At 40.4% G+C, this 12,462-nt stretch overlaps 1 protein-coding gene across 10 annotated transcripts in view; it reads right to left on the bottom strand.

Moving 5' to 3' along the window:
• LOC136430055 (cytoskeleton-associated protein 5-like) overlaps nt 1-12,462 on the bottom strand; it is a 40,495-nt gene that overhangs the window by 16,642 nt on the left and 11,391 nt on the right. For 8 of the 10 annotated variants that reach the window (XM_066420319.1, XM_066420325.1, XM_066420320.1 and 5 more), the window contains exons 10-25: nt 11,486-11,599; nt 10,819-11,013; nt 10,034-10,198; nt 9,454-9,582; nt 9,120-9,266; nt 8,796-8,924; nt 8,246-8,356; nt 7,731-7,820; nt 4,736-4,921; nt 4,275-4,366; nt 4,010-4,067; nt 3,523-3,648; nt 2,727-2,872; nt 1,599-1,628; nt 476-551; nt 177-275 (exon numbers count right to left, since the gene is read on the bottom strand). In XM_066420319.1, the coding sequence (XP_066276416.1) occupies nt 177-275; nt 476-551; nt 1,599-1,628; nt 2,727-2,872; nt 3,523-3,648; nt 4,010-4,067; nt 4,275-4,366; nt 4,736-4,921; nt 7,731-7,820; nt 8,246-8,356; nt 8,796-8,924; nt 9,120-9,266; nt 9,454-9,582; nt 10,034-10,198; nt 10,819-11,013; nt 11,486-11,599 (1,893 nt within the window). The remainder of the gene's footprint in view (nt 1-176; nt 276-475; nt 552-1,598; nt 1,629-2,726; nt 2,873-3,522; nt 3,649-4,009; nt 4,068-4,274; nt 4,367-4,735; nt 4,922-7,730; nt 7,821-8,245; nt 8,357-8,795; nt 8,925-9,119; nt 9,267-9,453; nt 9,583-10,033; nt 10,199-10,818; nt 11,014-11,485; nt 11,600-12,462) is intronic. The other 2 variants (XM_066420326.1, XM_066420322.1) reach the window with 1 other exon arrangement.

Below are 12,462 nucleotides of genomic sequence, written 5' to 3' on the forward strand. Positions count from 1 at the left end.
AATGTGGAAAAAAGACCTACAATTAAAACAAATAAAATGGTAGAAACCACTAAGACATAGTTTGGCACGACTTCAACGTAACACTTCAATGGCAATTCTCACTTTCAAAAGTTACACTTTGTATACTCCAAAGCCTGCAGTTTGAACACAAATTGCTAGGAGGCAGTGCTGCTCACCAGTATTTTGTTGGAATCTCCAAGCCTGGCTTTCAGTGCACTAGGCAGGTCTCCTAGGCTAGGGGTGATAAACTTGGCCTCCTCCAGAATTGCAGATACCTAAGACAGACATTAAAGGCAAAGCACCAATGAATATTTGATCAATAATATTAAATATTTTCTGATATTCTGTGACAGCATTAATTGATGCTTTATCTCTTTATGACAGTTGTGATTTCACAACCATATCTAGCATTCTTGAGCAACCACTTCATCTGGGATGAAACCCTGACACAAAAAAAGCTTGACGACTCTCTCACCTTTTCCAGGGCTTCTTTTCTAACCTTCCAGTTCTTGTCTTCAAGTTCATTCATGAGTTCAGGTCTCATCCGCTCACTAAAGAGAGAGAGAGAAAAAATCATACTCAGTTTTCGAGAAATCATCTCTTTAGATCCTTTAAGAGTACACAGCCAATGGCTCAACACGTAACCTCTCTGAAGCAAGGAAACACATGCAACTTGTCATGGACCAAGAACACTACCACAGTTTACAGGGTGGGATGGGCTGAAAGGGAAAGAGGACACCAGTGTATACAAACAGTAGCCAGATGCCAGCCTTTTTTAGCCTGGGTACAATCCTCGTGAAGAGATTGAGCCAGCAGTTAATACGGAGGATGCTACCCAGGCTAAGCATTTTTAGTTTTTATTCATAAAATTTGTACACTGTTGGTCGCTTACCGTGAAACAACCAAGAAAGTGTACTTTTAAGTTAAAAAGCTGACATCCAGGCTACGGCATATACAAAGGGTAGGTTACAGGAAATTATGTACAAGTAATAAATCAGTGAATGGTCTGTATCTGTATATATAATAAATCAGTGACTAAGACCACAAAGTCACAGAAGTACATTGAACATTTCAGCACAAATGTTTGGGTACTTAAAATCTTTCTTTCTATCTTCTTTCAGTAGTCCAAAAACAGCTCTTCAATGGTAGAAATTGTCAGAAGAGAAGCAGGGTTGTTTAATTTTTATCTCTTCAAAAAAGTTTTAAACTTTCATGAAATTAGAAACCTGTTTTTTCCATATCTGAAAACCACAATCCTTCCAGAAGTGCCTTTTCACAAAGGAAGCTGTTAACGAATAACAGACCTTGATTTCACACTTAACACACAACTTAAGATTCCTGGTACATTGTATGTGCTGTATCTCTACTTGCTGTGGGTTAAATTGTCGGACCACGTAAGGAAACAGTATAACCGCACGTGTCACATTCTAATGCCAACTAGGTGATCTTAGTACTGGATAGTGATGAAGACATGGGGACAGCATCACTCGAATTCTAAAGCTACATGAGGAAAGAAGATGGGTGACTGGTGACGTGGGGAGAGAAGAGAATGCACTGTGACCACGTGCACGGAGGTTTGACACGGTATACCAACTTACACGAAGGAGCCCGAGCGCGCCATACGCAAGCTACATGTGGAGAGGCAATATTAGTATTAATTAGTCCTCACACACACAGACGACTGGTGGAGGTCATGAAGGAACAGTAAGGGGGTAAAATTTCTGAATGGACAGTTCCACATTGTTCCCGATAAATTGAAAGAAAAAAATTGTACGGTTCTTTGTGGCAAATGTGCTAGATGTTGGCACATCGGCAACCAAATCTGCAGTGTTTTTTTGGCACACTTTTGAACACGTTAGCCGAAGAGGCTCAATGGGCATCACTCCCGAACCAAACCCGGCACCTATTGGTCTTGAGTCCAAAGCTCTAACCATTGCCCCACACTGACATCACTTGTTCCCAATAGACCTTGGCATGATGTGACAGTGGTAGAATACCTTGTGTTTGATGAAACAGTAGCACAATGTTTACATGTTTTTATAGTCAATGTCCAAATTTTCCGAGGAATCTGCTGAGGAAACTGCTGGGGATTTAGAGGACACAATGTATTTCTAGAGCAGAATCTGTCTTGTACAAGTTGGAACACAACCAGTCGTCTATGGTGTCTCACATCAAGCTTATTGCAAATTACAATGAGTGAAGCATAGTCATTAATATGTAAAGGACAATGGCTGAAAAGCATGTTAATTACTAACAGCTACTACCAACCAAAAGTTCACAGGAGTATATTTCTACTGTTGGCTACATGCAGTACATTATGCTAGTTGCATGTGAAGCCCTGTTAAAGGTACAGCAAAGGCATATGATAGCAATGATACATCAATGGCTTTGTGCAATGTATGGAAACATGTACATCATGTACAGGCAGGCACTGCTTAAAGTGTAACAAAGTTTCAAACAGTGCGCATTCCCTTGTTCAGATGCAGTCTCTGCACCTAGAGTTAGATATATTAGTAAGCAGCCTGCTCCTAACAATTATCATCAAGACACAGCCATGTACTGTAAATGTTATCACCAATACACGTAGAGGCACAACACAAAATGGTGAAATTATCACACCATTCATGACAAGAACAATGCAATGTGTACACAATGAAGGAAGGAGACAACACAGCAAGAACAAGCAGAGAGGTATCATATGTCCTGTTAAAGCATGAGGAGCCCACCTCATATCTGTCCTGGGTACCAGGTCCTCTATGTTGATGGCAGCAGCCTGATCCTCCTTGTCCTCCCCCTCTTCCTCCCCGCCTTCCTCCCCCTCAGACTTCCTCCGCAACCCCCTGGTGGGGGCGGGGGGCTTCTCTCCGGACATCTACAGGGGGTGAAATGGAAAGATTGTTTTTCAACGTGGTGCAGGGCTCTAGCAAACGCCTGTATGTGATTCTGGCATTTGACAGAATTTTTCTGCGTGTGGTTGAAAAACTTTTAATACTATTCTATCAACCTTGCTGGACAAAATTTGCTTAGTAAAGGTAACCAAAAGTATCCAAATTTGAAGAAACCATGCATAAAAACTGGCATGGAAAGGGAACAAATTTGATCACGACAAATGATGGAAAAAAATTATTTTTCAGATTTTTCCATCACTGGGAATTGGAATGATGGAGAAAAAAATTGAGCTAGCTAGATCGCTGTTATCTTGTGAGTTACTGTAAATGCAGAAATGTTCGCGGTGGTTTTATGTTTTTTTTGCGGTGAACTGTTTATCACGAACTTAAAACCACCACGAAATCTGTTCCATTGTGTGACTGTTGCACTATTTTTCTTTCAAACGCGAACTCAAAACCGCCACCAAGACTTCATTTTCTCCCTACCGCGAAATTAAATCCCTGCAAACATTTCTGCCTTTACAGTAGTTTACTGAACATTTTCTACTGTTTTTTTTATAAACAAAGTTAGTGAGAAGAAGGTTAAATACCCAGACATATGCATGAACATCTGGGAATATAATGAAAAGCTCACCTTTTCAATCTCAGCGTCGATCTGCTGTAGAAGAGCGGGTTTCTCGTCCTCGAAGAAGATGCGGAGCTGTGCGCCCATGTACATGGACAACACTCCGATCAGGTTGATGCCTGCTGTGCGAATGGCCTGCACAAAAACACAGACAAAACATGTTCTTTTCTACGTCCTTGAAGGTTTAGACATCCAGGTAATAAGATACGCGAAAAGACAGTTACCCCAAGCAACTGGATAAAATTTTGTGAACAATCACACATTTCAGACCCCATTTGCTATCTTTCGTCAGTGACTAAAGGAAAGAACTACGGAACCATTTTCTTTTCCTCATGTACCTCAAGAGCTAAGACCTAAACAAAATGGCTGACAAATCAATTTTCACATACACACCACCAATAAGGTCTGTATAGAGAATACTGCTATTATTAAAGCCTTTTCAAAGGGTGGAACTAAATAAGAAGCCTCTTTCTTCAAGTTTTTAGGCAAGACTTACTGGGTTGGTTGCAGCTAGAGCTGTCTTCAGATGTTGGATAAATGGCTTCACAGAAACCCTGTAACAATGAAACATACATTCAAATTATAAAACATTTCTACATGGATGTAGACAGCTTTAAGACACAAGTAGATCTACATTTTAAAGATGGCTTTTGAAAACAAACAACAACAAAAACAACAACAAAACAATTGTAGGCGTCCTCCTGACATGCAAGATTTTTCTACAAAAAGGCTTCTCTGTGCACATGTAACTTCATGCTTACTTCAAACCAAAGTCTTTGATAGCCTGGTTCAGCCAGTTGAAGATCTCAGCCTGGTTCTTTGGGTTCTTCTGCTTGAAAGCCAACTCTACTCCCTGTACGATGGGGAAAAATAAACACACATTATAACAAGAACAAACAATGTGTAAATTCTACTTTTACTAATGTTTGAAGGCTGTTGTAAAAGATGAAAGTATTGAACACTTACTATAGAGACAGAAACTCAGTTTTTAAAAATTCCAGACTAGCTGATTGGTAATATATTTTTGTATAGTTTTCAATGTTTTTTCAAGTTTTCCAAGCTCATTGTCCCTTTTTCATTTATGGTATTTCACTGAACAAAACTATTTAACCTTCAGCACACTGTAGTAGCTATTTGGCCCCCCATTCTCTATCATTTACAGCAGAGTTAGTCAGCAGGTTAAAAATCATTCCATGACTTGGTGCAACTCCACACTCCCTACCCCTTGGCTGACATAATCCAGTGTCGTGGCCTCGGCGAGTGCCGTCAGCGCCTCCTTGGCGATCGCCCCGCCCTTGACGTCTCCCACCTTCTCCGTCAGCCCGGTCAGACACACCTTAGCCACGCCCTGAGAAATCCTCCCGTTCTCCACAACATACTTGACCAGTTGGAACTTGGCAATCAGGACCTGAGGAAGACAGTTTATCAATCGTTTTGTAATACATTGTAGAATATAAATTAAACGACAAAGAGTCTGAGAACAGCGCTTTATAGACTGATGCAACCTATGTTCCCCAACTTCATTCAGTTAAGCAATATAGACACATTCATATTTCCAATATGTTTAGACAAACCATTGATTACGAATCATATCTGCTCTTACATCTTTACCATTACGAAGAAACGAGAAGTCGAATCCATGTACAGTAGAAACCAGTTAATTGCAATACGCTTTGTAGCAAAAACCTGCTAACTGCAAAGGATTGTGAAATCCCAAACCGTTTCCCATTGACGCCATTGTTTATCGAACCCCATATACGCAAAGCCTAAGATCGAAAAAATCGGCTAATCGGCAAAAAATTGTCAAGTTGCAGCACATATTGAACCGAAAATATGCCAAACAAATCACCAAAAACGGCAGGAATGAGCCGAAAACTTCCCGTAAAAAGATATCAGATCGCTAAAAGGAATGAACTTGTCTGTTTTGAGCCGCGAAGGACGGCGGTTTCTTGCGAAGTTTACGTTGATAGAGCGTCCCGGCTGATCGGGCGCTCGTCGGCACTGCATACAGAGAGGCGCGTGTAGGTTCACAGCCGTCAAAGGCGTCAGCTTATGCCTTCGTGTTTTTTTGTCATGTTTCTTCAAAGAACGTTTAATTTCTCAGACAACAAATTTTGACTCAATAAAAACATGTCTCTACCTGTGTTCTCTCTCATTATTCTTGCGTTCGTTTCGACCGTGCGACACATTTGTTATCGCCATGCGTCTAAACCCGGAAGTGAATGTGCCGCTTCTGACCTACCGCATTGAATGATGGGATACTGCTTACCCATGCCGTCCGCCATCTTTTTTTTACCGAGAACAATTTTGTGAAAAATGCTTATCGAACGTTGCAAAATTTCCATGTTATCTATGGACATCGTAAGCTAAAAACTCGTAAATGTTGCAATCAACAGTTTATTGTTGCATGGGTTACGATCATTTCCATGTGGTAGCTATTTTTTTTGAAAATGAAGACACCAACAAGGTGATCCTTTGTCTATGTGTTGTCGACGATTTTCATGTCTACAAGCGTGTATTGTACCCAACTTTAGTTTTGTTTTACCTTTGTAGTGTAAGAATATCTATAGGTTGACAATTGTACATTTATCTGTAGCTTGTGTTGTGCGCAGATAGCAGTGTTTATTTCTTTGTTTTGTTTGAGTAGAGTTAGAGTCGATAACTCAAATATTTAGTGCATCGAGTCGGTATATGTAGAAAACAACGATCTACGTTGGGAAATCCAAGGACATTATACCTTGGGAAATCGTACCCACAACAACGCTATTGTTACAAATCATAAATGTTACGAGTAAATGTACTGATCTAAATAAAGTTCACTGTTATTAATGGTTAAATATGGCCGTGTTTCTATTTTTTGTGTCATTGCGTTCCATTTACTGTCCCGTAGATTCAATCGGGTCAGTTTGAGCTAACACCTCATAAACAGCAAAGCCGGGTAATCGGGAAAATTGCGCTGACAAATGGGCATTGCAAATAAGCGAAAATACTGTAGTTTATAATTCTCGCAGTAATTTGACAATGCATAGACATATCTGTATACTATTCTTTTGTTGCGACCTGTATTTAACCCAGTGTGTATATGTGTACAATTGTAAAGTTCTTCACTCATTAAAACTTTAAAGATAAGACAAAAAGATGGGATCTAGAAATTCCGGGAAAAGTCACAAAGTTAGATCTAGATGGCCCCTTTTCAATTATCAACGAACCATTCAGCCTTACAACTAAGATGTATCAGAAATCACAAATATGCAGTAAATCCTCTTTCCACAATTTATTGCAGACCGGCCTGATCTATAGCTATCAAGCTATTTGCAATAAAAAAGGCTAATTTATATTATCGTAACATTTCACGAAGGTCAAAGGTCACCGGATCTAACCACCCGGAAGTGACACTGGCGCGCGCACTTTTCTGAGAGATATTTCTCAATCTTTCATCCCCTGCGTAAACTTTTTACATTGTCACAACCTCCGTATTATAAACTACAAGTGTGGTAAGTTTGAAGGTCCAGAGATTTGCCATTTTCACACTGTGCGTAAAAGTGCATCGTCCGTCCCGTGCGCACATACTGTATGCGAGTGGCGAGTGGATACGGCATACTTAATACACAGACTGGAGGTCACTCTGTACATGTTCGCAGCTAAAACTCACAATTCCCGTTGCCGCATTGGTATGTAACTTGGTATATCGTTTGCTAGGTTGCGTGTGGTGATGCACGTTGTCTATTTTTCAATGTAACAGTGACTATACGATCACAGCAAGTAAGGAAGATTTCTACCCCGTATCTGCCTGAAGTATTCCAGTCATGCATAACGGATTATAACATGGTCCCTATGGCAGGGCAGTGGGACATAGCATTAATTATAGGGGTGCAATTACGATATTGGATTGACGTTTAAAGTAGTTATGGTGTAACAAAGCTATTGTGCATCACCACGCCGAACCAGGCAAACGATATGCCAAGTTACACACCAATGCGACAACGGGATCGTGAGTTATAGCTGCGAACGCGCAAACAAATGCATTCCCAATACTCCCAGAAGGAGGTCATCCTCCTTCCCGTAGTAACAAGACAGACATCTAATACAGACACATAATAAACAACATAAATAAATGCAAGGCTGAAACAACATTTATCTTCCACGACCAGCAGTTTTCTTATCGAAGATTCTTTTTACACTTAGAGTTAAGTTTACGTAGTTTTGAAACTTCTTACCTGGAAGTTGTTCTCCTTCCATCCCTTCTTGGCCAAGGTCTTGATGATGACTTGACAGGGGAGAATCTTTGGCTCCATGGCCTTTACAGCCTGTGGGGATGCAAGTGAATGCACTTCATTCAAACATCAATAGGTGGAGCTTTTCATGCCTCCCACAAAGTACACTTCAATTCACAGCACTTTCTTGCAAACAACTACAACACTCAGCTTTAGAAATTGAATTTTGTATTCTTTCTCCATACTTCTTTGATGCAAATAAAATGCACTCTATGAAGTTCTGGCCTTTTGAATGTTGAAACATCCAAATAATACATGATACTTTCTTCCTGTCAACGTACAGTACAGTATAGAACTTTTTTCTGCTAAACAGAAACATGTTGTCACATGTTTAATGTCAAAAAATCAAACGTGCAGTACTGTGTAGAACTGTTTTCTGCTAAACAGAAACGTGTTGTCACATGTTTTAAATGTCATGTCCAAGCCTATCCAGACTTCATGACTCTATGTCTGTGTACCTGTGCGAACTCTTCCATCCCTGCTAGCCTCTCCTTCCAGTTGGCACTCTCCAGTTGTTTCAGAGGTTCTGCCGAAAATAGCTCGGCAGCTTTCTCTGCAACCTCCTCTTCCTGTGGAAAACGACAGATCAGTATTTTCTCTCTCTAAATATTTGGCTTCTCAAAAACCTTTAGATTATACATGCGTGAATCTCTAAGCCATCTTCTTTACTTAAATCGAATTAAAATTCTTAATAATATTTTAATTGATGTTCTGCCCTATAGTGACTAAACAGGCCGAGGGGCAGGTCTGCTTTCAGGGTGCCTTTTTGTGGTGAACTTCGAATTTCAAACCACCGCGAACAGCAATTCCATTGTGTTATTGTAGCGCTACTATACCTTCAAACGCAAACTCAAAACCATGGCTAACACTCCATTTTCTTCCTACCACGAAATCAAACCCTTGCAAACATTTCTGCATTTTAGAGTATATTTTCAAAACACCTAGAATCAAATATAAAAAAACAAATCTTCTCACAGATGTTCAAACACACATGTTCTGTGTACTTACAGACAACGCAGTCTCCTGGAACTCAGGCTTGTCTGAGACAGAAGACGTTGCTCCCCTCTTCCCCTTCCCCTTCCCAGCTCCGCCCTTGGACTTGGCCGGAGCTGTGGAAGGTCTCTGGGAGGCTGCAGCCTGGGGGGAAAAGTATATCACGAAATTGTGGGAAATTATTGTCCATTCAAACCCTAAGTGATGTTTGATAAATGATAATAATAATTCATGCTTGTAAGGCTAATTGCAAGGTTACAAATCCTGAACATCATTCAAGAAAAAACACACACATGTATATTTAGCAAATGTAAAGATTATCATGACAATTTGCAGTACCTTTGGCGGCCCACCAGGTGCCCCCTTCCTCCAGGCACTTGGGGGTCCTCCAGACTTCTTGGGGGGTTCTTTAGCTGCGGCAGGCTCCTTGGCTTTCGTCTTCTTTCCACCTCCTATAATCTCTGCCTTTTCACTGTAGTCTTTGATCTTCAAGGGGCAAGAAAGACCCTCAGTACAAGTTTCTCTGTTAATCTTTTTGGGCAATTCAATGACTTTAAGTTCACACTCTTCAAAAGGTTCTACATTATAAAAAAGCTGATGAAGAATATCTTAAAGCCTTCTTTGAATTTGTATTCTTAAGCATTTAGAAAAGACTGCAAACAGCCATCCATACCTTCCCCATCTTGATCTGGTCTAGTTCTGCCAGGAATGGTGCGATGGGCTTCTCTCCTACCAGCCGCATGGCGGTACCAATGGCTTCAAACGCCGCCTCACGGACATCTGGGGCCGTGTCTCCCGTTCTCTGTACGAAACAGGGGTAAGAACATATCATCAGACATTCATCATCAAGACGCCAAAGTTTTGATTGACTCCCAAATCTAATACTTTATCTGACTCTTAACCCTTGCCTTGCTGGTCTTTTTTACGTAATCTATAATTCTGATTAAGTTGATTTCTTAATCAGGTCATTATCCCCTTGACTTTTTCTGCGCTGCCGTGGCATAGTTACTTCCGCATTCGGTGCATTTCGCTGCAGCGTTATGCTTTCAGCTAAAAAAATATTCCCAACCCGTATATATACGGGACCCACATAAAGGCTCTGTAATGTGCAACCCATATGATATATATATATAGGGGTCCCGCTGGACAAGGGTTAAAGAAAAGAATAAAGCACAAAAGCATGGGTTTTTAGTACACCTGGTGTAATTGTACTTATAAATTACAAGAGAATTAAATCTGCCTGTATTACTCACAGTGACGAGACTTGCACACATGGGTTTGAGGACGGCCTTAGGAACCTGGGCCGGGGTGCTGCGCTTCAGACAGCGGGTCAGGAACAGGGCCGTCTCAGCCTTGATGGACGGGTTCTTGTTATCCAGCGCCGCCAGGTAGTCCTCCGAGATGGCTTGGAGAGTCGTCTTTGGTAAGAAATTGTCAGAAGGGTATCACCAGAAGTACATGTAGTCTCAGTCATTAGGTGATTGCGACACAGGCTTTACAGAAGTTGTTTATATAATTTTGGTCTATACATTAGAGAAGAAATAGTTGATGTGTTTCAGATATGTCTTAAAGTTTTCTCTATGTCCTGATAAAGCTATATGAAAAACACAAACTTTACGGTAACTGATTAATTCTGAGGTTTCAGTCTGTGGTGGTAGGGACAACAGCAAATCAAATCTACATTGTGATGTCTGCTACAATATATGATGATGATGATAATGAAGCTATAGCTCACTGAAAAAAGTTACTCTACAAGATCTACTCTTGATGTGGCAAATGAAGATTTAAGAACGTTAACCACATCTTGCGCAGGCGTGCTGGTGTCTGACAAGGCCGACACGAGATCCATATACTTTTTATTAAATCAAAATACACATTTGCTTAAAGATATTAACTACATCATGTTTGATAGTGGAGCTTGATTTATTTCTTATTGCCTGTAGATTACTTTTAATTGTAAATCATACTGCATTTTAGCCAAAGAAGGCTGGTACTGTATTTGTGTCTTAAAACAGCGTAAAAAAACATTCATACTTACAGTGAGATAGATAGCATCGATGGCTTCTCTCAGGGACGTCACCACGTTGACCTTCTTCTCCTTGAACTTCTCCAGGATGACCTTGACACACTGCACGGCGTACGACGAGAACTTCTTACGCAGACCGTTAGCCAGTCCTGTCATACAGTTCCCCGCTACAGTCACCAGCATCACGTTGGAGTCTTTACCTACAGTCTGGGAAGAAAAGGAAAAATATCAAACAGAATCCAAGTTTTGATTTGACTTTAGTGGGACTTCAGGGGACCGATGAAATCTGTTTTTGCGGCCAGGTGGTAACTTTACACAGAATTCTTTTTTAATGCTGGTGTCAATGGGTGAAGTTATCTAAGGGACCACCAAAAAGTCGCCACAGTGGCCAGCTGGTCCTTATGAAGAGGTCACTTCTACAAGTTTGAGTGTATTTAAGTGTCAGCCAAGGAAAATTAGACACTTATTAGTAGATTGAAAACAAAACTGTTTTAACATTATGTTGTAGTGTGCCTGTTGTAACAGGAAGGCCTGGCCTAGATACCAGCTACATGATTCCAACATTACATCAATACATGATGCCCTTGTTTTTCGCCCCCAAGAAAAGTTTTTTTTTGCTATCTTAAGGACTCTGTCATAAGGTGCAGACAGAGCGTACTTTCTCTCATATCAAACAAACCTTAATGAGTATCCTGACAATGTCTCCATAGTCGCCTGCCTCCAGTTTGGGGTTCTGACACAGCTTATGGAGGGCATCCAGGGCCTCCTTACGGATCTGCCATTTCTTACTCTCCTGCAAAATTAAAACAAGCGTAATTTCAATATATGAATAAAAATTGGATCATATTTTTTTACATTTAATGATAGACCATTTCTAATTATTATGTTTCGCCAACGAAACATATTGTTTTTGTCAGGTTTCTTCTCCTTCTCCTTCTCCTCCTGTCAAATCTTCAAATCGCTTCTTCTCGGTCGTCCGTCGACCAAATAAGCTGAAATTTGGTATGCAGGTAGAGTACGTGTATACCCCTAGACCCTTTTAAAATTTTTTTGATATAAGTTTTTAAAATGATTTTATGGAGGATTTTTGGTCATTTTCAGACAAAAGTCGCACATGATGGCCTCCAGTGCCGTGGTGTTGAAAGATGAGGACCTGAAATTTGGTTTACTTGTGCATTGGATATTTACCCAAAGGACCCCATTATTTTTTTTGCCATACACTACTTCAAAATGATTTATTTTGCAATTTTTTGATGCAATTTTTGGTTATTTTCTGTCGGAGCCAGCAAGAACTAGGTCATACTGTAACATAAGCCCTCCTACACGTCCCCTGATCTGGGACTTAAAACCAAGCAGATGTCAGGGGGTACCTCTTCTAATGGTATTACAGAAAATTATATGTACCTTATGTTACATGGTACGGATTTTATATTTGAGATGTAGGTACCTATAGGAAAGGTGACTACACCTGACAATTACTTATGCTAATGAGGACCTAATTCGCATAATGTATGCATAAAGTTGTATGTCCCTTACCGTAAATGCTGCGGATGTCATCTTTGAGATGTAGGTACCTTTAAGAAAGGCGAACACACCAGGCCATAAATTATGCTAATGAGGACCTAATTTGCATAATCAATGCATGAAGTTGTATGT

Source organism: Branchiostoma lanceolatum, chromosome 3 (genome assembly GCF_035083965.1).
Source record: "Branchiostoma lanceolatum isolate klBraLanc5 chromosome 3, klBraLanc5.hap2, whole genome shotgun sequence".
NCBI lineage: Eukaryota > Metazoa > Chordata > Leptocardii > Amphioxiformes > Branchiostomatidae > Branchiostoma > Branchiostoma lanceolatum.